The 26,580-nt window shown below is 48.4% G+C and overlaps 1 protein-coding gene across 1 annotated transcript in view; it reads right to left on the bottom strand.

Moving 5' to 3' along the window:
• The window catches only part of GDA (guanine deaminase), a 599,621-nt gene that overhangs the window by 120,318 nt on the left and 452,723 nt on the right, over positions 1-26,580 (bottom strand). Inside the window, exon 10 of the mRNA XM_069228937.1 lies at positions 1,030-1,127. Within this exon, the coding sequence (XP_069085038.1) occupies positions 1,030-1,127 (98 nt within the window). The remainder of the gene's footprint in view (positions 1-1,029; positions 1,128-26,580) is intronic.

Here is a 26,580-nt window from a genome sequence, read left to right as displayed (position 1 = left end):
CCAAAAAAGAGGTGGGTAAAACTTTTGACTTGGTGAAGGTGCCTCTCTCGGAGCGGAATTTCAGCTTTTCTGCCAAAACCAGTGGTTTCAGTGGGACTGTGCTGAACGCTTATCAGATTTCGAAGTGACTTTGCTGGAAACAACCTGCTGCCTTGCCCTGCTGGAGGATTCTGACTAAATCAGCAGGTAAAACGTTTGACTTGGACAGACCAGCTTGGCGTGGCCTGAAATGGCATGTTGGTCCCAGTCACAAGTGAACAATATTCTCTATTGGTGCATTGGTTTTTTTCTTGCCACTTGTCCTCCTAAATCTTTAAAATTTCTTAAAATGTTCTCTATTTTTATAAATTGGATTGGGATGTTTCGCGTGTTCTGTTTTTGATTTTGTTAACTGTTTTGGTACTTCTAAATGCTGCATACAAGTTTAACCTGTCTGCTGTGTGCCATAGTTAGCAAAGACTGATCGCAGGTTTAAGTTATTGGGATCTTGTGGTGAATCTAACAAGTTGGTGACTTTATTACTCGTGATGGGTTACGATCCACCCCAAGTAATAATTCACTTTCTTGCAGCTAGGATATACAAAGAGTTTGCAGACAGGATCCTGAGATGTAAATGATAAGCAAATTAAAATTACTGTGTGGTGTTACTTCCTCATTCCTCACGTGCTCATGCGTGTTCCTCTTTCACCCACTACCAAATACATGTTTTCACCTGTTGCAAAAGATAGTTAAGACACTTTGGCTAGCTCTGCCATGCTCAAATGTGACAATAATCTGTTAGAATTGTGATAAAACCATGAATCCTTCTCGCTTTTTCCTTTTAGGAATTTGCAACACACAGGTTCGACTGATAAAATTTACATTGATTCCATAATTCACAGACCGTCAAAGTCAGAGCAGGTTGTGAAATGGAGAATATTACATTACCCCGAGATACAGTCCACCCAATATTTCCATCCAAATCCATAACTACACATGTGAGCAGCGGTTTCAGGGTTTAGTGTTTTGTTGAACCGTTGCAATACTCACGAAATGTTTGAGTTAGGACAATGAGAAATGGCAGCTCCGTTCTCTTTGAAAATGTCCAGCTCCTCGTTGCTCAATTGACAGCCGTGAGCCATTACTGTCTGCAGGAGAAAGAACATTATGTATGTTTTACCTTCGATATATTCAGTGATGGGATTTTTAAATCTCTAAATCCGTGCAACTGATACATTTCACTTAAAGCTAATGTCAATTTTTTAATTATTTAAAACCCTCCTTTCCGTAGAAAGAATTTCCGTGCATGTAAAAACATCCTGTTAAGCGAATACATAGACATACTGTGCCCGTCTACTCTGCAAAATTTCCCAAGAGCTGACCCATTTCATTATTTACATAGACCCAATTTCTGTCTTTGCTTTCAAACTATTATTACTTCTCTATGTTTGTCACTCGGCTGGAGGTCAGCGAAATCTATAAAGTTTTACTCCCCATCTGAAAATTGAGGGAAACATACTTTCGAGACCTCCCTTCATAAAGATGGCTGCTGGCACCTCCCTCTTACTCTAGTTTGACAGACTGGCAGCCAAAACAATGGCTGCTAATTGGGGGGGGGCATTTCTTGATACAGGGGTTACAGACACTGCTTCACATAAGGATGCTGGACCTTATCCCTAATGCTTTTCCTTATCTGCGCTGTGCTTGGAATAGGACCTTAACAATAAAACATGCCCATCAGATGGGAAAGCCAGGAGCATCTGCGGAAATCCTTGACTTGCCTTCTAGCACTCCTGGAATCGCCTGACCAACACTTGGTTTCATGGATCTGGAATGTAGTGTCAGAAACAGAGAGTAAATAAGACATTTTGGGCTTCATTATGAACAGCCCTTTAACTTCAACCACACCAGTTATTGAAAGTGACTGGCAACGACTTAATTACATCTCTGTGGACCTGTTGGTTTTCTTCTAAAGAATGCAGCTGCTGCAAACAGTCGCAGTCTTCAGGTGCAAAGACGTGGGAATGAAGAATAACAAGCAGGATGAGGCCCACGTAATATGCGTCATTTCTGAATGGACCATCATGTCCACCTTGTAGTACTCATGTAAGTCCGCCCCTCTGAGTTACCGAAACAACCAGGTCGGATAATACTCAGCACGTAATTCCACTCTAGCGAGCCATGTTTACTTAATTTAGTTTTTTTCTTTGCTCTGCTCCTAAACCATAAGCAGCAACCTGGAGCTATTCTGGGCAGCGTAGGTGCAACCTGTGGTGCCATCGGGTAACAACGCATTATGCTACTTTCGATATTCCACTAATTTTGATGACTCAATACAGTAAGATTGTACTATAGTTTCTATAGACAGTACTGAAGAGTAGCAAAGTTGGTGGTTACGTAATTTGAACAATTCTTAGGGGAGAGGCAATGGAAGGTGAGTGGTCTGATCTTTACAAAAGTGCATCTTAAATATTTTCCCGTGTGAGGTTAAGTTAGTGACAACAGTGGCATAGGTCAATGAGGTGGGTTGTACTGGGCCATGAATTACAGTTGAGCCATTTCCAGGGGGAGGAGATACTAGGCATTCACAAAGAGCAACATCAGAATAGGGCGCAAAGGCAAGGGGGAAATATCACTTTGCTTAATGTGGTACAAACACCTGCTTGGTGCAGAAGAGGTGTGGATTTCTTTGCTTCCCTCCCTCCCTCTTGAATGGAACAAATGCACTGCAATCAGGTCCAGGTCCAATGGAGGAGCATTCCACACCATGGAGTGAGAAGTTACTAAGAGCTGCACATGGATGCTGCACATGGGCTTTGTGCTTGTCTAGGAGGTGTGGTTGCTGAGTGCGGAGCATGGGTGGGAGTGTAGACAGTGGTGCAATTTGCAAGATAGAAAGGTGACAGGTCGTGTGCCGCTTAAAAGACAAAAGTGAAAAATGTCAATGGCTTCTTTTTACTAAGGGCCAGCCAGCCTGTTGGTGACATTGAGATATTCAGCTGGATTGGTCAGCTTGAATAGAATGTGTGTGCTGAAATTCATGACTTGTCAAAAGGGGCAAAAGGGTACCGTAGAAGGCCAAAGATGAGACTTTTGCAGTAATCAAACAAAGGTGTTGCACAATTCTGCGAAGGTCAATGAGGTTGAGGTTGGTGGTGGTTCATGTAGAAGTAGAGAATGTCACTTTCATTTGAGGGTGAGAATGTCTGGGGAGAATAAGAAAAGGGGCCACCTTGTGTGTGGTGGAGGAGAAAAGTAATTTATGTCAGTTTTGGTAGTGTTGCATGAGAAGCAGGAGGGCTATTCACTAACATACAGCTGTGGACAGTCTATCTGACAAGAGCTGAGGATAAACGCTGTAAAGGAGAAGATGAGTGTGGTGTCATTCAAAAATAGGTGGTAAAAAAATCAAAATCAATAGGTGATCCCTCCAAATGAGATGCTGTAAAAGATTGGGGGGTAGTGGATCATGTCTAGGGAACACCCACTGCAAGAAGGCTAGTTGAAAGAGCGATCATAGAAGGAGAATGAAAACCAGAGCAGGGACATGCCTTTTACCATGAAAGTGGAAATGGTAGTAATTAAAAGGCGGCAAAAGCAACAGCCACAACCATTGTCAGGGTGAATCATAAAAGTCACTAAATTAATATGTGCTTAGCCCTCTGGCATCTTGACACAAAAAATAGGCTTAACTTGGAGGCAATGTGTAAAGTACTTACACAGCACTCAAACAGCAATAAAGTGAAAACACCACACAATAAAAATCCCACACCAATTTAGAAAAACAGGGTAACATTTGATACATTATTTCACACCAAAACAACAAAAGTCCAATTAGTAGAACCAGAGATTTATAGTAAGCATACAGCCTAAAAGCACAAAGCTCCACTCACAGTTATCTAGTCAAAGTTACAAGTCGCAATGGAGTTGGGGTTGAAATAGGAACCAGGTTAATGCCACTGAAAAGTTACCTTATCAAAGTCGGGCATGTAGAACCCAGTTTGCAGGAGAGGAGGTCATGAGGAGCCAGGACAGCATCACAGATGGTTGTCACTATAGTGTGAAAAGCAGGCCTGTTATCGTGGACAGAGCTTACTGTAGCGAGAAGATCCTGTTGGGCATTGCAGGCAGTTGTTGCTAGTGCTTCATATTGGCAGTCACCGCAGACTGTTGGTGCTGTTGCGCGAAGTGCAGCTCTCGCTTTGTCGGTTGTCACTGGCATTTGCAGTAGAGCAAGAGTTAGGTCCACTGGAGCTTAATGTTGACAGTCGGTGCAGGCAGCAAGTTCTGGGTGCAAACAGGCCGATTTGTGGTCTCAAAGAACCCAAAACTTTGGGATTTCTCCTTTTCTTCCAGGAGGGGCTCAACTGATGCCACACCAAAGGTCCAGGACTTGGGACGCACCTCATGGGGATCCAACAATCCACCCCAGGGGAGGCCATTAGGGTGCAGGCAGGTCCAGTTTCACAACCAGTCAGGTCCAGTGCAGCAGGTCAGTGGAAGAAGTTTCTGGAGTTTTCCCCCAAAGAAGTGTCTGGAATTTTCTGCCTCCCTGCCCTGATCCCAGTCTGTCTGTGGTCACAATAGTGTAAAGTTATTTGTGTGTGAGCTGAGACAGTATCTCTGAAGTGCAAGTAGAGCTGTGCACAGCTCCGTCACCCCATCCTGCTTTGGAAGGCCTATCCTGCCAACTCTCAGTCAGTCTATTGTATGGCTGTCTGGGAGGAATACACAAAGGCCACCTGGCAACTACACCTAGTCATATGACACAGGAACTGGCTTCATGTACCACATGGTAGGACCAGAAAATGCCAACTGTCTAAAAGTGGCATTTTCAGAATTATGACTTAAAATCCAATTTTACCATTAAACAGGATTTTAACTTACAATTCCTTAAACATGAAACATGACATTTCTACCTGCTTCCAAACAAAAGGTATCACTCATTAAATGTAATAAGGTAACTCAGTATTATTGTATGGGAGAGGTAGGCCTTTCAATAGTGAAAACAAATTTGACAGGTTTTTACTACTAGCATATGTAAAACTTACATGTCCAACATTTTAAATACACAACACCCTGTCCTATGGGCTGTTTAGACCCTACCCTAGGGGTAACTATTAGGTATTAAAATAAAGGCTTAGAGATTTATTTTGTCAGCTTGAAATGACAGTTCAAAACAACTGTATACACAGGTTGCAAACATAGACCTGAGACATGTTTTAAAGGACTAATTAAGCGGGTGGCACAATAAGTGCTGTAGGCTCAATAGTAGTATTCAATTTACAGGCTCTGGGTACCTGTAATAGCACTGTGCTAGGGCCTTATAAGTAAATAATTAAAGTGCCAATTTGGTGTAATTGAGTATGAGCCAATTTTACCAGGTTTAAAGGAGAGAGCACAGGCACTTTAGCACTGATTAGCAGTGGTAAAGTGTGCAAAGTCAACAAAAACAATTTCAGTAAAAGAGGAAGGGTGAAGGCAAAAGGCTTGGAGATGAACTTGCAGAGAGGGCCATATCCAACATTGGGTAAGAAGGTAATGAATTTAGCTATCTGAAACGGGCATCTTAGTAGAGTGGCTAGGTCAGCTTTCCAATTGGAGTCAAAGTTAGTTGTGGGTTTAGGACATTACATGAACTAGTTAAGGACCAGCAAATCAAATCAAAATATAAATTTATACAATGATTCTTAGGAATAGTAGAGCAGACATCTCCAATGAGTAGCTCATGAGCTAACAGTAGCTCTCCAGCTACCTGTAACTAGTTCTCCTGGGTGTAGCCCTGACTACTAAACCTGGAGCATTTGCTTGGCTGAAATAATATAAGTAAACCACAATTAAAAAGTGGGTATTTGAGATTAAATGTGCACATTTTTATAACTCATAAGCTGATGTTTGGAGAAAAATGGATGAATTTCCAAATTATATTTAAAGCTGAAATTCGAGTGATGAATCATGGTGATCAGGAAGCCTATGCTACTTGATGCTTGGGCAGTGCAAATTGGGTGTTATGTATAACCAGTTTAAAGGCATTCCAAGTTGAAAAAGCCTTTTTTACTTTACTGCTGACAACTGTTCCAATACATAAAGATGATTAATGCTGGTAACATTGCATAGGGTGGCCACTAAGGTAATCGTGTCTGATATGGTCACTATTACAATACTAACAATAGTATCTTGAAATGATTTTCAATTAACAAACGTAGCACTTATTACAGAAAAGCTTTGAAACTCTTGTCATAGAGTCAATATACCAAACAAATACAATATAATACACACCAATTAACAATATTAAATATTCATGTCAACAATTAAAAGTTGATACATGTTAAAACTAAAAGGTACATTGGGGGTACCTTGTGAAGGAAACAGAAAAAGACCCATAATTACAAACATCACAGAAATTTCCTCCGTGAAGATTTCAAGAGTACAATTTCAGTTCCATATTAGAACGAAAACCGTCCTCACATTTGTGTTCTTTTCTAAGGTTCATTAGTCTTATGTGTGTGAATTGGAGATATGGTGCATGGTGTTTTTGCCTATTCTCACCTTCTTTTGGTTCGGTTTCTGTCTATTCAATGCAGTGCATTAGTTGTCTTATTCTTTTTTTGACAAACATATTTGGGTGATTTTGGTGATTCTCTTACAACTTTTACTGTGTGATCTACTACATTTTCTAGTGATTGTATGGTTGATTATATGTAGGTGCTTACCCCCTTGGTAGCTTGGCAGAGCAGCAGGCTTAACTTCAGAGTGCTAGGTGTAAAGTATTTGTACCAACACATACAGTAACTTAAGGAAAACACTACAAAATGAAACAACACCAGTTTAGAAAAATAGGAAATATTTATCTAAACAAAACAAGACCAAAACGACAAACATCCAACAAACACAAGTCAAGTTATGAATTTTTAAAGATTAAACTAAAAAATAGAGCTTACAACCACAAAATGCTTCGATGAGGTGTTAACACTGCGTTGTGACTGACTCGTTCCCAAAAAGTCGACACTAGCGGCGCCGGACACGGAGTCGCGTAGACGTACAAGTTACTTACCTTCTCCGTCACCAACATCATGCGGTGGCAGTCCTCGCACGGCTTGAACTCGGTCTTCGGGGACATCCTCGACGCACCAAAGGTCGCACCAAAAAAGTTTTACAAAACGGTCGAATTTGGCCAAAAAATAGCCCAGGGTAGCTCTCTCTCGGATCAGCGCGTGGCGTGGAAAGAAAAGAACTGACGTCACTGCACGAGGGCGGCGTCTATGTACTACTCCCGACGTCATAACGGCGACCACAACGCATACGACACCTACGGAGTCGACCGACGCCACCTACCGACACGCAAGGGTATTGCTCGAAGAAAAAATCTCCCGATCCAGTCTGACGCCTGGGGGAAAATTCTAAGGTAAGGGATCTGCAACTAGAAGTCTCTATCAGATCCCCATGTACAGTACCTTTGAGTAAAAACAAGTCGATGCGTGAATTCGGGATCGCGGCGTCGGTGCGAAACGTTGAATCCGCGCACTTCGAGCACCGTTGGTCATGACGTGGTGCGACGACTTCCACAGAGTTGCGGACTTCAGCGGGGCTGCAGCGGCATCAGGCCTGTGAAGATCGTCGCGTTCCATCGAAGATCACGGAGTCGGTTGCAGGCGGCATCACCGGATTCAGCAGCGGCGGCGGTCCAAAGTTGTCCGAAGTCGATTTCCTTGGATTTCCACCAGCTTTCCTTCCAAGGGGCCAGGAACTGGCTAGGGTACCACTTGTCAGAGCAGGAGTCTCTCCAGAGACTCCAGGTGCTGGAAGAGAGAAGTCTTTGCGGTCCCTGAGACTTCAAACAACAGAAGGCAAGCTCTAAATCAAGCCCTTGGAGATTTCTTCACAAGATGGAAGGCACACAAAGTCCAGTCTTTGCCCTCTTACTCTGACAGAAGCAGCAACTGCAGGATAGCTCCACAAAGCACAGTCACAGGCAGGGCAGCACTTCTCCTCAGCTCTTCAGCTCTTCTCCAGGCAGAGGTTCCTCTTGATGAACAGAAGTGATCTCAAGTCTGTGGTTTTGGGTGCCCTTCTTATACCCAATTTCTCCTTTGAAGTGGGCCTACTTCAAAGTAAAGTCTCTTTTGAATGTGAAATCCTGCATTTCCCAGGCCAGGCACCAGACATTCACCAGGGGGTTGGAGACGGCATTGTGTGAGGACAGGCACAGCCCTTTCAGGTGTAAGTGACCACTCCTCCCCTCCCTCCTAGCACAGATGGCTCATCAGGAAATGCAGACTACACCCCAGCTCCTTTTGTGTCACTGTCTAGTGTGGGGTGCAACCAGCCCAACTGTCAAACTGATCCAGACAGTGAATCCACAAACAGGCAGAGTTACAGAAATGGTATAAGCAAGAAAATGCTCACTTTCTAAAAGTGGCACTTTCAAATACAAAATCTTAAAATCAACTTCACTAAAAGATGTATTTTTAAATTGCGAGCTCAGAGACCCCAAACTCCACATGTCCATCCGCTCCCAAAGGGAATCTACACTTGAATCAGATTTAAAGGAATTTAGCAATATTTCACTTTTGGACATATAAAACACATTACTATGGGCCTCATTCCGACCCTGGCGGTCCAAGACCAACAGGCTGGTGGTGCTTCATTGCGGTAAAGCCGCGGTCAGAAAAGGGGATCCGGCGGTTTCCTGCCGGATTTCCCCTGGCTGGGCTGAACCTCCATGGCGGCGCTGACCCCCTTCCCGCCAGCCTGTTTCTGGCTGTTTTTACCGCCAGGAACAGGATGGCGGGAACGGGTGTCGTGGGCCCCTGGCATGGGCAGTGCAGGGGCCCCCTAACAGGGCCCCAGCATGATTTTCACTGTCTGCATAGCAGACAGTGAAAATCGTGACGGGTGCAACTGCACCCGTCGCACCCCTGCAACATTCGGAGCCGGCTTCTGTGTTGCAGGGCCTTTCCCGCTGGGCCGGTGGGCGCTCCCTTGGCGGGCGCCCGCCAGCCCAGCGGGAAAGTCTGAATGGCCCCCGCGGTCTTTTGAACGCGGAGCGGCCAATTGGCGGCGTAAGTTTGGCGGGCAGAGACCGCCGCCCGCCAAACTTGGAATGACCCCCTATATGTCCTACCTTAACCATACACTGCACCCTGCCCTTGGGGCTACCTAGAGCCTACCTTAGGGGCGCCTTACATGTAAGAAAAGGGAAGGGTTAGGCCTGGCAAGTGGGTACACTTGCCAAGTCGAATTTACAGTTAACAGTGCACACACAGACACTGCAGTGGCAGGTCTGAGACATGATTACAGAGCTACTTAGGTGGGTGGCACAACCAGTGCTGCAGACTCACTAGTAGCATTTGATTTACAGGCCCTGGCACCTCTAGTGCACCTTACTAAGGACTTACTAGTTAATCAAACATGCCAATCATGGATAAATCAATCAACCATACAATTTACACAGAGAGCATATGCACTTTAGCACTGGTTAGCAGTGATAAAGTGCTCAGAGTTCAAAAGCCAACAGCAACAGGTCAGAAAAAATAGGAGGGAAGAGGCAAAAAAAGATTGGGGATGACCTTGCATAAGCAAAAAAGTCCAACAGTAGGCATTTATGTTGCAATTTATTTGAATTTCAACAGCCCTGAGGAATTTGTTTTAGATGATACACAGTGTTGGCTGCATAATCTTCTTGGACAACCTGCAAAAAAAGATCAACTGTAGTCTATTGTGTCTTCCATTGTCTGAAGTACTCATACGTTGCCCTAAATTGTGGAAACCTAGCACACTGTTACACTACGAGCATTCAATGTTTGAGCCTGATACGGCCATGTGATCTTTGCCCTGTTTCACACATGCAATATCATTACTGATCTCTATATTTTTAATTTTTTGTGTGTACTAAGTTATTGGAAAACATTTTGTTATATGTTTTGTAGTCAAACAATTTTTGGTTAATTTGTTTGAGTGGCTTGCTCCTGATAAGCATAGAACACTGTATTTAGTGATTACTGGCATATTTTCCATTTCTTACACTTTGTTGCAGCAGCAGTGTTGTCTGTGATGGCACCAACCACTAATACTGTTTGATAGTGGCTAGACGCTGGGGTTGGGTTTGTGTCAGGTCTGTTTTTTCCACTGCTCCAATTTGTAATAGCCGATAGCTTAATATAGCTCCATCATATCACATTACAGGATCCATCACAACTGCTCAATAAATCAAAAGACAACACAGTCACATTACATTACACTAACGCAACATCAAATGACAGCACTACATCCAATATCACACTATAATGTCCATGTCACCTCGCACCAGACTACATCATACGATGACTCATATGATCACCCAGCTCCACATCACAGGTTTCCCACGTCACATCACACCACACTATCTGAAAAGAATACTTTACTTAGGGCAATCACTTTCCTTCTGTTGGATACTCTATTTAAATGCAGATCCATAATCTTTAGAATATCCCCAGTTGCTAGACTGGATCTGAATTTTTTTCAACAGTGCTCTCACGTGCAGCTAGGTGATGCCTTGTGGCACTGCTTTGGCTTTCTTTCACCTCGGGAGTGACGGAGCACAGCCATATAAAAGGGCCACCCCTGTCACTGAAGTCAGTCTCTTGCTTAACGTTTTCCATGATCTTAGACCTCTAGCACAAAACAATTATTGGTACCCGTGTGCAAATTTCTAAAGTTTTAGATGGCAAAAAGAGACCACTTCCAAAATGAGGAGGTGGAAGGGCAGTGAGGAATCTGTGTTTAAACATGTTATTCACCAGAAAGAGAGTTATCAAAGATACGTTACTTGCTCCACAATAGGTACTTCTAACCATAGACCCCTCCCCTTCAGAATGGATACCAGAGCAGTAGCTCCAAAGGTGATACTCTGTGGGGTAGGCTCAAAGCAAAATATCTTGCAGGACCGAATGGGCAAAATGCACTTTCTTCATTGGACCTGGCAGTCAAGGCTGTAGTACTTGTGAACGTGTGCATATCAACCTAACAGATGCCACATGCACTCCATGTGCCAATGCTGTGTTAGCAGCTTTGGCCATTGTGGAATGAGACCTCAGTTCTTCCAGATGCTGCTTCTTGGCCACTGAGTTCCATATCATAATGCAAAGGACTACCCACCTTGACAAAATTATTTTCTGCACTGCCTTATCTTTCATTGCCCCTGACAACCTCACAAAAAGCTATTGTACACCCGATGGTCTTTGGTGCGCTCGAAGAAATTGTTTAAGGCTCTTTAGGGGTCCTGCTAAAGGAGTCTCTCCTTCTCTTTCGAGGGTGATGGACTACTCAACGTAAAAAAGAGTAACAACTTTTGGAAAAAACGCTGCCATGGTCCTCAGCACCAGTTTGTCTGAGATAAAGGTGGTGTAGTGCATCTGCACCAAGGAAGCCTGGAGCTCACTCCACTCACATGACAAGCTGAAGTGATTTCACTGAGGAAGACAGTTTTGAGAGTCACAAGGCGCAATGAGCAGCTGCGCACTGGCTCAAAGAGGGTGCACATGAGGAACGTTGCGACCAACTGAAGTTCCTACTGTTGCATCTTATTGGCTTGGGAAGGAACATGTGTCAAGCCTTTAATAAACTGCATTACAACAAGTGATTTAAACAAGGACGGTTGATCTGACAAATAACCTTTAATAGTGCCCTACTAGGCAAAAGTGAAAACCAAAAAAAACAACAAACAGCTTGAATTGTAAGGGAGCTGTGTTGTGGACTTGGCACAAGGCCCTTAAGGTGTTGCAGCAATCAGTGTAAATGGATGCTGTGGAGGCTCGCCTAGCAGCAAGGATAACATTCACACCATTTCCCAGTACCATTCTCTAGTGGCCCATTCTAGAGCCACTTAGATGACTTGGGCCCGTTGTTCCTGATCTTATTCAGAGCCTGGGGTGTGAGAGGCAGAAGGTAAAGGTGTACAGGAAATCCTTGCTCCACTCTAGCCTGACCGCGTCTTTCACTGACAGCTTTTTTAGGAAATCCAATGTGCAAATGTTTTGATACTGTACATTCTCGATGACTGCTAAGAAACACATTGAGATCTTTCAATTCTACAACAAACCACTTCAACACACCTTCACACCTCACCTCACTCTACAATGCACACCACCACACAGTAAAACACATCATACCTATACTCCTCATGCCATACTGTAACTCAGACAACTTCACACAACACTTTATGCCACACAGTCCTTTGCCACATCATGCCAGAGCATTCACCACACTACATTATATAATAAACAGCACATACTCTGAAGCACAATACACTACACTTCATAATGTAACACCTTACAGCACCATCCAACACAATTTCACAACATCAAACATCACAAATACATCATATCACAACATGCTACATCTCACTACATCACACCATACCACACATAGACACAGCTTACATCAGTTGGCACCACACCACACAATACAATGCCACACCACAGTCCAATGTACATGATCAGCTGATACATCACACTACACTATACAACACCATACAAGAAAGTATCATGACACTTCATTCCACATTGCATCACGTTGCATTCCATACTGCAGCCCGTCATGAACCACCTTAAGCAAACATACCACACCACATTGCACAACACTGCATCACACAATGCAACACATAAAACATGCTATTTACCTGCACAGCACACATCATATCTGCCCTCCAACACCACGCAGCTCCATAAAATGAGACCCTGTAAACCCACATAAAGGGAAATTATTAAAGGTTATTAAATTACAAATGTGGTGCGCACCACAATGTGTATATATGATTCAGGAGGGACCCATGTACTTCTATGACACTGGATCAATCCATACCCATTTGTGTATTTTGCAGCACACATAGAAAGAGGAAGGGTTCAGCATGCTCCATCACACTTCATAAATAATGAGGCAAGCCCCAGGGCCCAGTCCACCTGAGGGGATTTAAAGTAAAAAGGGCAGGGCCCCACCCTTTTTAAGAGATTTTTTTTCAGTGGAGCCACAATTTATTTATTTTCTATTTTTGCACCTGTACTCTCTGTGAACCCCCACAAAGCCTTGGGGATCAGGGAATCCCTTCCCCTGCCCTCTATCTTTTTTCAGGATAGGGGGACTAAATTACCAGAATTGAAAGTGGCTGCCAAACATATTTTTTGATGTGAGGCAGCTAAACAGATCTTAACTTTGGACTGCCAGTCATTTGGTACTCCCATATCCCAATATATACATTCATTTTGAACCTTAATTTCATAACAACTAGAAAACAGATTTACACCAAATCACAAAACACATGCTTTCAGACTAAAGATCTAGGGTTCTGCCAAATTTGGTGTAATTCAAATCAGCCATTTTGACTATAGGCTGTTCAGTTTTCCTATGGGAAATTGCATGAGAAAATGCGTTTTGGGACCCCACTTTTTCTCAGCCTCCCCCTAATGGGCCACTCCAAAAGTTTTTCACAAAGGGGGTGAGCTAGCTTAACCTTTTATGTGTAAAGTTTTGTGAAGATTCATTAAACAGCACCAAAGGTATTATCAAAGCAAGCAATTTCCTTTGGAAAACTGGTCCTAATTAATAACTACAAATATATGGGCAGTGCCACTGGGCAGTTGTAGTTGTCTGTGTTTCCATAGGAAATGTTTTTTTAGGTTGCGCATAACTTTGGTGCAGTTTGACAAATCTTCATAAACTTTTCTTAAAAAATACTCCTTTTCTCCCTAGTTTCTTCGTAGAAAGTTTTGGGGTGATCCGTCAGGTGGGGCAAAGAAAAATGGGGGTCCCAAAATGCAAAATCAAAATGCATTTTCCAACGACTTTTTAGAAAAGGTCTACAGCACAAATGGCTGAACAGAATTACACTGAGGGGCTGATTATGAGTTTGGCGCAAACTTCAAATGGCGGCAACCTCCCTGTCGACCCCCTTAAGAGTTTCCAGCTAGATTAGTGGGCGGAAATCGGAGTTTCCACCTGCTGGCCTAGTGGGAAACAGCCTACATCATTGTCTCTGGCTCATAATTGAGCCAGCGGCAACACTGTAGAGCGCAGGGTGAGCCCAGCACCCTCCCATATTGATGGCGCTGGCCAGGGGAGCTCCTGCACTGCCCATGCCAAGTGCATGGACAGTGCAGGAGCCCCCCTGGGGTTCCCTACACCTGTTCTCCGCCAGCATTTTCATGGTGGTGGCAGCATCGTGAAACCACTGATGGGGAAGGGCTAGTAATCCCCAGGGCAGCACTGCTTGCAGCACTCCCCTGGCAGATTAGGACCGGTGACACCGCCAGACCGTCAGTATCTCTGATCTTGGCAGAGGGTTCTAATGTGGCAGTCATACTACTGCATTGGCAGCAGTCCAACCTCATCCGCAAGTCTGGTGGTCTAGTGACCACCAGCCTCGTAATGAAGCACCAAATTTGGCAAGAAGTTAGATCTTGGTCCAGAAAGCATGCTTTTTGTCATTTGGTGTAAATCCATTCAATAGTTTAGGAGAAATTAAGGTACAAATATATTTGTATATCTGGAAGGTTGGGTTTGAGGGACTCTCGCAAGATTTCCGGAAGCTCAACTTAAAAAAATAAAAGAACATTCTGGGGGTCATTCTGACCCCGGCGGTCATGGACCGCCGGGGCCAGGGTTGGCGGGAGCACCGCCAACAGGCTGGTGGTGCCCCGCAGGGCATTCTGACCGCGGCAGTTTGGCCGCGGTCAGATGCGGAAAACCGGCAGTCTCCCGCCGGTTTTCCGCTGCCCAAATGAATCCTCCATGGAGGATTCTGACACCCCATACCCCCATCCTGTTCCTGGCGGTTCGCCCGCCAGGAACAGGATGGCGGTATGGGGTGTCGTGGGGCCCCTGGGGGCCCCTGCAGTGCCCATGCACTGCAGGGGCCCCCGTAAGAGGGCCCCACTTTGTATTTCAGTGTCTGCTTTGCAGACACTGAAATACGCGACGGGTGCCACTGCACCCGTCGCACCTGCCCACTCCGCCGGCTCAATTCTGAGCCGGCGTCCTCGTGGGAAGGGTGTTTTGCACTGGGCTGGCGGGCGGCCTTTTGGCGGTCGCCCGCCAGCCCAGTGCAAAACCCAAAATACCCTCAGCAGTCTTTCGACCGCGGAGCGGTATTTTGGAGGGGGGAACTCTGGCGGGTGGCCTCCGCCGCCCGCCAGGGTGAGAATCACCCCCTCTGATTGGCTTAGGGAGCATTTTTCCCATGGGCCTTCTCGCTCGCACCCGCAGGCGGGAGTGCCCTGATTGGCTGGTCACAACATGAAAGAAAATGTTGCAGCAGCCATTACCGGACTTGGGACTTAGGGCCAGATGTATCAAAGGGTTTTATCCCTTTTGTGTCTATGGGAAAATGTGTTCGTACATATGGACCTTAGTCCTCAGTCATGAGATATTTTTTTTTAAAGATATACAGTGGCAGAGTACAAATACCCTATCCCTTGAGGAGGAGTCCCAAAGGGTGTCCCCCTGGTGCTACAAAATTTCTTTTTTGCCACAGTCTGATAAGACTCCCACAGAATCACAGAAAAACACACCAGCATGCATTTTTTTCAATATTATAATGACTACTTTGTTGGGCCAGGGCGTCACTATTTTTAAATATTTGGGAGCAGAGTGTTATTGGGGCATCCCACCTTAGCCACTGTTGTACCTCAGAGAACCCCATCCCCCCAGGACAAATGGAAATTAAAATAGAGAGGGGCACACAGCTCCTCTCCTGGTGCCTCAATGAGGTCCCAGGGTTCCCATTCCTCCGGCTGAATATTAAATATAGGGGAGGTGGCCATGCATTCTCCCCTCCCTAAACTACTATTGGGTCCTCTAAACCCCATCTGCTGGGGCCAAATATTAAGTAAAGGGGTGGGTGGCATGTGGGCCCCTTCCTGCGCTACCATTGGGCACCAGGCACCTGAGACTCCACCCCTTGGGCCAAAATTCTCAAAAAAGGGTAGGGGGCTGTGCCCCCCATGTCAGTATTGGCCGTGGGGACCTAGCCCCTGGGCTGACACTGACCAGTATCCCGGGAAGCTGAACCCCGGGACACTGTGGTTTCCTGTCCAGGACAGTTGTGACAAACCCTGCTCATACTCACCTGTGAGGGAAACTTAACTTTGCTCCGGCCTGGTGGGAGCAGTTACGCAATGCTAAAGGAAAGGTGCAAGCTCCCCACGCAGGCCCCAACCAGCTATGCATTGTGAGTGTCCCAGATGAGGACTGGGGTACCCATTTACAAATGAGTGACCAGCTCCCGCTAGGGGAGCCTGCTGGTGGTTGCACGGGGCTGTGGGCTCCCTTTGCAGCCCACAATGATGGCATTGAGGCACCCACTTAATAAAAATATGCTAGCTCTCAATGGCACACAAGATGTGTGCAGGCTGGGTAGCAAGCTTGCCCCCCCACCCCCCCACCTCTGCAAACTTCAAATAAAATTTACAATATGGTCCCTGGGACCGCCACCCCACAACAATAATACATATATATTTTTTTAAGTAAATGTATTATTCACTGCTCCTAGAAGGAACACTCCAAAAAGCCCTGCAAGGGTTATTTACATTATTATTTGTGTTTAGCTTGGGATGCCCCTAGAAGGGGTAGGGACACAACCAACATTTTTTTAAATGTTGTTCAGAGCTTTAGCAAGTGCAACAGCCCCTCCAGTAAAATTAAAAAAATCAGTTAGTCTCCCGAGTCATTAGATCCATGCTTCCAGGAGAACTTTCCATATATTTTTAAATCACTCCTAGCTAGAGCTCTTACTCTTCAGCCGAAGTGCAAGGCATTCTTGTAGTTGTTTTTTATGATTAGGCTGAAAAAGGGTCAAAGACTTAGAGACAGGTTGGTTTAATTAAAAAATATAAAAGAAAACACAATGGGGGTTATTACAACTTTGGAGGAGGTGTTAAACCGTCCCAAATGTGACGGATATACCACCAGCCGTATTACGAGTTCCATAGGATATAATGGACTCGTAATACGGCTGGTGGTATATCCGTCACTTTACCGTCACTTTTGGGACGGATTAACACCTCCTCCAAAGTTGTAATAACCCCCAATGTCTCTGAGTCTATCTTTTAACATTTCCAGCCTACCAAATTAAAACTTTAATAAACCTTTTTATAATAATCACTGTTATTAAACATTGCAACGTGCGAATTACATCTGATTGAAAATATTGATGATTTTTGGACAAAGATGATAGATTTTCTTTATATATTTTGATGTGCTCATCCCATGATAAAGCCAATAGGCTCAGTTTATTTTTGCCATTTTGCTGTTGTGACTCTTTGACAACGCCAGTAAGTCTGCCTGAGTGCTAGCAGGATGTATGAGATCAACCATATGCTGCAAGACAGAAGCTGTTTGCTGCATGAGGCAGTGAGGTTGTAGGGGGTTGGATGCAGGACCAGGCCGCAGGCCACGCTTTGCGCCTAACCCAGACTGCACACAGCCCCACAGTGTGAGGTTCATTACTGGAGAGGTTGAGCAAGCGAGAGGTGGGATGCAGCAGCTAACCCCACACCGTGCACAGTGGACTTGGTTTGACATACGATAATAAAATATGACATATATATATATATATATATATATATATATGTGTGTGTGAATTTTTTTAGTGAAAAAAAATAAAAAATCAAAATATATATATATATATATATATATATATATATATATATATATATATGAGAGAGGGCAAGTTTTACTAATAAATTAGTGGAATACAAGTAGCATATGGTGGCTAAAAACTCTGCAGTTTTAAAGGCCTAACAGAGAAATTAATGTAGAAATAAAAACGTGCATGTTTAAAATGTGATGGACATTTGTGCCTACCATTCGGATTTTGACATCACGTTTAACATGAAAACATTTTGCATTTACATTTGAGTGAATTATTAATAAATATTAACATGAAAGCATTATTTTCAAGTACAAATAGTAGAAATTAAATGTATTATGAGTATTAATTAAATATGAATTAAACACACTGAATTAAATGAATTTCATTATTATGAATTATGTGTTTAGAAAAATAAATGCACGCTAAAAATTGCTTTGACATAACATGAATGGTATATTTTGCAAATAATTTGCTTTGCATATTTGATTTGATTGAAAGGTGCACTATAGTATTGTTATTGTATTAATTGTATTAATGTGCATTAGGCTTTCTTAACAGGACTAGGCCTGGAAATTAATTTTGCAAGCAGCAATGGAAAAATATTCCCCTCTGACCTGAATTCTTTTCTCTAGGCAGCAAATGTAAGATTTAGGGGGTGATTCCAACCCTGGCGGTCGGTGATAAAGCGGCGGCCAATCCGCCAACCGGCAAAAAAAAATGAATTCTGACCCTGGCGGGAACCGCCAACACAGCCCGCCACTTTAACACTCCGACTGCCACGGCGGGACAAACAAACAGCGCGGCGGTCACTGCCAACAGGCAGGCGGCAGACAACGTACCGCCCACCCTATCACAACTCACCAATCTGCCACCTTTTCCGGGGCGGGAGCACCGCCGATAAAAACACGGCGGAAACAGACTACGAACGGGAAAACGCTCACCTCTATACACTCCACGAGGACGGAGGACAGCATGGAACCCGAATTGAACATCCTACCTGCCCTCGTCTACCTGCTCATCTACCACGAGTACGAACTCCGGCGCAGATGACAACGGTGAGAACCGCACCTACGACACTGGGGAGGGGGGAGGAGGAAGGGTTACGGGCACACACATACGCAATACACCCAACCCCCAACTATCTACACACCAATGCAGAGCACCAAGTCACAGTGACACCACCCAAACCCCCCGGAATAATGAAAAGATATAATTAAATTGAGAAACTAAATTTATGTATAAAATAGGTTCATTGAAGTCATGGTAAAATAGGAAAATGAATTATAAAAAATCAAGTTAAAACATTGCGTAACCGATAAATAGAGGCAATAAGTCCTGCACAGTCACTGAAATTTCAACTGTCCGTGGGCCAAAGTGTATCAACACATGGGCAAAGCCCACACAGGAGACCTGAGTCCGTTGGAGAGAACACTGCAGGGGCATCAGATGAGAAAACTACAGGCACCTCAGGGGGAAGGGAAGGGGGGGCACCACAGCCACATGAGTCCACGACGCCAGATCCACGAAGGGGCCACCATGCCCGCTGTCCCATCCTGGGGAGTGCAAAGCCACAGTCTCTCAAGTCTCTACAGTGGGTGGCTTGCCCACTGTTACATCCTGGGGAGTGCAAAGCCACAGTCTCTCAAGTCTCTACAGTGGGTGGCTTGCCCACTGTTACATCCTGGGGAGTGCAAAGCCACAGTCTCTCAAGTCTCTACAGTGGGTGGCTTGCCCACTGTTCAATCCTGGGGAGTGCAAAGCCACAGTCTATCAAGTGGATAACAGTCTCCACAGGCAATGGAGGAGGCAGGGTGGCCCGAGTGCAGCGTGAACAGTAGGTCGACACAGAACCGGCACTGTCATTGGGCCAGCGGTGCTTGAGACGGTGGGGCCCAGCGGAGCGGTGCTTGACAGGAAGGGCCCAGCGGAGCGGTGCTTGAGACGGCGGGCCCAGCGGAGCGGTGCTTGACAGGAAGGGCCCAGCGGAGCGGTGCTTGAGATGAAGGGCCCAGCGAAGCGGTGCTTGAGATGAAGGGCCAAGCGGAGCGGTGCTTGAGACGGCGTGGCCCAGCGGAGCGGTGCTTGACAGGAAGGGCCCAGCGGAGCGGTGTTTGAGATGAAGGGCCCAGCGGAGCGTTGCTTGACAGGAAGGGCCCAGCGGAGCGGTGCTTGACAGGAAGGGCCCAGCGGAGCGGTGCTTGAGATGAAGGGCCCAGCGGAGCGGTGCTTGAGACGGCGGGGCCCAGCGGAGCGGTGCTTGACAGGAAGGGCACAGCGGAGCGGTGCTTGACAGGAAGGGCCCAGCGGAGCGGTGCTTGAGACGGCGTGGCCCAGCGGAGCGGTGCTTGACAGGAAGGGCCCAGGGGAGCGGTGCTTGACAGGAAGGGCCCAGCGGAGCGGTGCTTGAGACGGCGGGGCCCAGCGGAGCGGTGCTTGACAGGAAGGGTCCAGCGGAGCGGTGCTTGACAGGAAGGGCCCAGCGGAGCGGTGCTTGACAGGAAGGGCCCAGCAGAGCGGTGCCTGTCTTGGCGGGGCCCTGTTCAGCGGTGCTTTTCTGGACGGCGGGGCCCTCTTCAGCGGTGCCTTTCTGGACGGCGGGGCCCTGTTCAGCGGTGCCTTTCTGCACGGCGGGGCCCTGTTCAGCGGTGCCTTTCTGGACGGCGGGGCCCTGTTCAGCGGTGCCTTTCTGGACGGCGGGGCCCTGTTCAGCGGTGCCTTTCTGGACGGCGGGGCCCTCTTCAGCGGTGCCTTTCTGCACGGCGGGGCCCTGTTCAGCGGTGCCTTTCTGGACGGCGGGGCCCTGTTCAGCTGTGACTTTCTGGACGGCGGGGCCCTGTTCAGCGGTGCCTTTCTGGACGGCGGGGCCCTGTTCAGGGGTGCCTTTCTGCACGGCGGGGCCCTGTTCAGCGGTGCCTTTCTGGACGGCGGGGCCCTGTTCAGCGGTGCCTTTCTGCACGGCGGGGCCCTGTTCAGCGGTGCCTTTCTGGACGGCGGGGCCCTGTTCAGCGGTGCCTTTCTGCACGGCGGGGCCCTGTTCAGCGGTGCCTTTCTGGACGGTGGGGCCCTGTTCAGCGGTGCCTTTCTGCACGGCGGGCCCTGTTCAGCGGTGCCTTTCTGGACGGCGGGGCCCTGTTCAGCGGTGCCTTTCTGGACGGCGGGGCCCTGTTCAGCGGTGCCTTTCTGCACGGCGGGGCCCTCTTCAGCGGTGCCTTTCTGCACGGCGGGGCCCTGTTCAGCGGTGCCTTTCTGGACGGCGGGGCCCTGTTCAGCGGTGCCTTTCTGCACGGTGGGGCCCTCTTCAGCGGTGCTTGTCCAGTAATTCAAGGGAGTCAGACCTGGCCAGGACTCCCTGCTCAGTCGCCCTCCGACCGTGCAGTTCCTGGACCCTTCGGTGACGGTGTCCTGGGCCCTTGGGTGTCCTCCCTCACACCCGGGATGGGGCTTGTGGGGCCCTCCTGGTCCGCGCTCCTGCTGGCTGACTTCTCCGCCCTGCTGCCCTTGCCCTCCTTCGATGTGGCTCTCTGGCCCTTGCCTCCCCTGGATGTTGTGGCAGGTGAAGTGGCAGAACTTTGGTCCTTGGGGGCAGCCGTGTCAGTCTTCTCGCGGCGGCCCCTTACTTTACGGGTCCTCTTTCCGGGGGGGGGCTGGCTGTTCCCTTGCTGCTGACCGATGTATCACTGCTGGCAAAGGGTGGACTCCAAAATCCATGCACTACGGTGACACTTGAAGCCGGGCTGGTGGTGGCTGAGGTGCTCTTGGAACTCTTAGCAGATGGAGGGGGTGGGTCAGGTGAGGGAAAGAGGTTAAGATTGGAGAGGTAAACTTTTTTAGGACCAAGGTAAAGGGTAGGTGTAGTGGTTATGGGAGTGGAGGAAGAGGAGGTGGTTGTAGGAGAGTCAGGTGTGCTGTCCTTGGGTGAAGGTGCATGGGCTGGAGGCTGTCGTGAGGTGGTTGGCTGTTGGGTGGGTGGCTGCCTGCGTTTGTGTGTCTTGGAAGAGGGGGTGACAGACACAGTGGGAGAGGACACAGGGGACGTGTAAATGGCAGTGGGGGTGGTGACTGCACGTGTGCGGACTGTACTGGAGGGTGTGCTGGTGATGGAAGTACTGGCTGTTGGTGGTGTGCATGCAGGTGTGAGTGGAGACGTCACAGGTAGGGAGGAGGGAGACGAGGAGGTGGGGGACACAGAGGTGGTAGTGGCTGTTGGCATGTCTGCATCTGGGTGTTGCTTGGGTGAATGTTTGTGTGATCTGTGGTGCTTATGTCTGGATGAGCTGCCCTTGGGTGTTGAGGTGTGTGCAGGCTGGTCTGATGGTGTGGATGGGATAGGCTGAGGAACAGGAGACAGAGACAGGGTGGAGGCAGTTAGAAGAGGGAGGCTGGAAACAGGGACAATGGCTGCCGTCAGTGCTGAGGCCAGAGAATTGAACGATTGTTGATGGGCAGCCTGACCCAAATGAATGCCCTCCAGGTATGCATTGCTACGATGCACCTCCCTCTCTACCCCCTGGATGGCATTCAAAAGGGTAGACTGCCCAACAATGATGGTCTGTAGGAGGTCAATGACCTCCTCACTGAGGGCAGCAGGGGTAACAGGGGCAGGGCCTGAGGTGCCTGGGGCGAAGGAGATGCCCGCCTTCTTGGGCGAGCGGGCACGGAGCGAAGGCTGAGGGGCTGCTGGGAGGGCGGAGCTGGTGCGCTGGGTGGCGCCTGTACCTGTAGAGGCGGGGGGCCCGGATGTTGCCGCCACCGCTAGGGAGCTCCCATCCGAGGACGTGTCGGTGTCGCTGGTGTCACCACGGGTCCCCGTTGTGAAGCTCCCTTCGCCCTCCGTATCACTGGTGGCCTCGGTGTCTGTGCCATGGCCCACCGGGGCCTTGTGAGTTGCAGCTCCCTCGTGCTCCGGTGCCAATTCTCCTCCGCCTGATGATGCTAATGCACACATGCAAAAGTAGATAAAGAAAAAGGGTGGGGGGAGAAATAAAAACAGGTTGAGTGCATGCATTGTCAACACCGTTGGCGGAGAGGACAGACACAGGAGCCTCAGGCACTAAGCCGCGTAATCGGGGTACACTACTCAGTACTTGTGACTAGGCCAACAGGTCTAGGGACAACAAATGCGCACATGGGTGATGCAGGACCATGGATAGCTGTACTTGTCACCCTACAGAGGTGGGGGGCGGGGGCACAGGGCCATGGCTAAAGGAGAGGACTACACTACAGAAAGCGCCCTGGCCTAATGTCACCCACAGCCCTCCTCCCCCACCCAGGCACCTCCACTGCGCGTAAAGATAGCTGAATGTGCTGGTACTCACCCCCTTGTGTCTGCTGTGATGTCCTCACGCGCCCATCCAAATCGGGGTAGGCCACCGCCAGGATCCGGGACATCAGGGGGGTCAGGGTACGACTGGCACCCCTCCTAGGTTGGGAGGCCATCCCCAGCAGTGACTCGGCGGTCTTCCTGGTCCCGCAGCGGATGTCCTCCCACCTCTTGCGGCAGTGGGTGCCCCGTCTGTTGTGGACCCCCAGGGTCCGGACTTCCTTGGCGATGGCACGCCAAATGTCGACTTTCTGATGGGCGCTGACCTATTTGACATGTACAGGGTGGAATAGGAAATATCATCATTTTTCTGCATGTTAGATGTGATTGGCCCCCCCTCCCCAACCTTGCCATGTGGCACATGCTCTCATCTGTCGTGCCTTGCACTCGTCATTCTCTCCCCACCCCACCATCTTATATCCACCCCACTCAACACAGGCATAGCCCATTCAACGTGCACCCTGTGTACTAACCTGTTGGTCTGGAGGACCGTAGAGTAGCGCATACTGGGGGAGGACCCCATCCACTAGTTTCTCCAACTCTTCAGAAGTGAAGGCAGGGGCCCTTTCCCCAGTCGCAGCAGCCATTGTCTCTTCCAGACCGAGGTCACAGCAGCACTTGCAGTATAGGTCCTCTCCTGTGGATGATCAGGTCTCGAGTGATTAATCAGATAGAAAATGGCGGTCACGCCCGCGGCGGTGCATACCGCGGCGGTGCGTACCGCGACCGCCGGCGCACCTCGTCATTGGCTCCTGAAACCCATAGGGTTCAATGTTAACCAATGCGGCTTCGCTCCGCGGTCTTTGACCGCCTACCGCCACGGTGTGCCACGCCAGCGCATTGACCTCACATCCCACTGTCACACTTCACAGGTCAGGCAGCCGCCATTTCAAGGGCCCACATGGCTTAATTTCTACTGCGTCACACAGGCCTAGGCCTTGCATTGCCAATCATACAAGCCTTTCAATGACTAGCGATTCTTGTACTGTGCAAGCTGTGGTTACGTACCTGTGGGTTTCTTGACTCTATACTCCGTGTTGTCCTTCCTAGGCACCGTCCGCTGGGACTTGCGAGGAGAAGGATGAATCCTACCGTGTACCGACCGCTGGTGGACCTGTCGACAATGGAAGAACGCCATATTATACTCCGATACCGACTTGACCGAGCCACTATACATGAACTGTGTGCCCAGCTGGAGCCAGCCCTGATGTCCCCCATCCGCCAACCCACAGGAATTCCCCCTCTGGTGCAGGTTCTGTCAGTACTCCATTTTTTGGCAAGTGGATCATTCCAAACAACAGTGGCCATGTCATCAGGGATGTCTCAGCCTATGTTTTCTAAGGTTTTGTCAAGAGTGTTGTCTGCCCTGCTGAAATACATGCGGAGCTACATTGTTTTCCCTGAGAAGGGTGATTTGGCCACTGTGAAGGGTGATTTCTATGCCCTTGGACATATCCCCAACATAATTGGTGCCATTGATGGGACACATGTGGCTTTAGTCCCCCCAAAAGACAATGAGCAGGTGTACAGAAATCGGAAAAATTACCATTCGATGAATGTCCAGGTGGTCTGTTTGGCTGACCAGTACATCTCTCATGTAAATGCAAAGTTCCCTGGGTCAGTGCATGACGCGTATGTCATGCGAAATAGCAGCATCCCCTGCCATCCTATGTGATGGAACAGCTACAGAGACACCGTGTGTGGCTAATAGGTGACTCTGGTTACCCCAACCTGCCTTGGCTATTGACCCCAGTGAGGAATCCCCGGACCAGGGCTGAGGAACGGTACAATGAGGCCGCTGGGGGGGAACTAGGAGGATCATAGAAAGGACCTTCGGCCTCCTGAAGGCCAGGTTTAGGTGCCTGCATATGACAGGTGGATCCCTCATGTACTCACCAAAGAAGGTGTGCCAGATCATCGTGGCCTGCTGTATGCTTCACAATCTGGCATTGCGACACCAGGTGCCTTTCCTGCAGGAGGATGGTCCAGATGGTGGTGTTGTAGCAGCTGTGGATCCTGTGGAGAGTGAAGAGGAGGAAGATGACGGGGACGACACGGACAACAGGGACACAGTTATACAACAGTATTTTCAGTAGCACACAGGTAAGAATCACCCACGACATTTTACATTTACTTAAGGCCTCCTGCATCTCTACTTTCTGTGTTTCCCCCCAGTTCCTTTTAACTTATTTGTGACTTTGCCTTCCCTTTTCAGAGCTGTATGACCCAGTGCGTGACTACTGCTTTGTTTGCCCATGGACTAAAGCTTATTGACATTGGTATGTTGTCATCACAATTTAACTGAACATAATTGAACCGTTGTGTGTAATACATTTGTTAAGAATACAAGCTGACTCCAGAATATTTTCAGTGCAAATAGTGATTTATTGTTAGTGCTACATATAGGTCCATGATAGTAAAACGGTGATGGGTGTGGGTGGAGTAATGTCCATGGCAGAGTCCAGTTCTCAGTTTCACAGGTGCATTGTCCATATGCCTGTGGAAGGATGGAGCAGGGGCAGTTTAAGGTTGGACAGGGTGACAATGTGGGACAGTGGGATGACATCAGGGGGTATCTTATGCTGGCGGGGGTCTTGGCATCCTACTCTGTCTTCTTTTGTGATCTCAGGTTCCGCTTGCGGGGTGGTTGTTCTTCAGCAGGAGGTGGGGTTCTGGTGGCCTGTCGTTGTGTGGGGGCCTCCTGTCCACTAGCGCCGGCGGAGGTGGTAGGCTGTTCCTGGTCCTGGCTAGTGACAGGGGCCCTGTGTGGTGCCACATGGTCCCGCAATGTGGTTTCTATCCGGTTGAGGGCCAGGACGATGGTCTCCATTGCGGACCCGATGTTCCTGAGTTCGTCTCTGAACCCCATGTAGCGTTCCTCCTGCTGTGCCTGGATCTCCTGGAACCTGGCCAGTACCGTCGCCATCGTCTCTTGGGAGTGGTGGTATGCTCCCATGATGGTGGTGAGGGCCTCTTGGAGAGTGGGTTCCCTGGGCCTGTCCTCCCCCCCCTGTCGCACAGCAGCCCTCCCAGTTCCCCTGTTTCCCCGGGCCTCTGTCCCCTGGACGGTGTGCCCACTACCACTGCCACCAGGTCCCTGTTGTTGTTGGGGTGGTGGGTCAGCCTGGGTGCCCTGTAGTGGCGGACACACCGCTGATTGACGCGTCCTGGAGACAGAGGCATGGGCCCGCTGGGTGGGAGCTGTGCTGGTGTTCCCAGAGGGGGTTGGGTCTGCTGTGGCCTGTGTCTGTGTGTGGGGAACCGACTGTCCAGAGGTCCCCGATGGTCCGGGCTGGTCATCAGGTTCTAGGTCGACAGAGCTGCTGTCATCACTGGGGGCCTGTTGTGGGGGTGGGATGGACAAATCTGGACCCTCTGTGGCGGTGTGTTGGCGTTCGGGCCCTGCAGGGGTAAGAGAGTATGGTTATTGCTATTGTGTGTGCCATGTCGTGCGATTTGTGGGTGCCCTTGTCCCCCAGTGCTGGCATTCCCTTGTGGGAGGAGATGTGAGGGTGGTTTGGGGGGGTGGATGGGTATGTGCAGTGGTCATGCATAGGTGATGGGTGTCTATGGTTTGTTTGGCATTCAGGGATTTGTGTTGGGTTGGGTGGTTTGTGCTGGTGAGACATTGGCAGGGAGGATGTGTGCTGGGGGTTTG

Source organism: Pleurodeles waltl, chromosome 1_1, assembly GCF_031143425.1.
Source record: "Pleurodeles waltl isolate 20211129_DDA chromosome 1_1, aPleWal1.hap1.20221129, whole genome shotgun sequence".
NCBI classification, from domain to species: domain Eukaryota; kingdom Metazoa; phylum Chordata; class Amphibia; order Caudata; family Salamandridae; genus Pleurodeles; species Pleurodeles waltl.
This window is presented reverse-complemented; position numbering and strand designations above follow the sequence as displayed.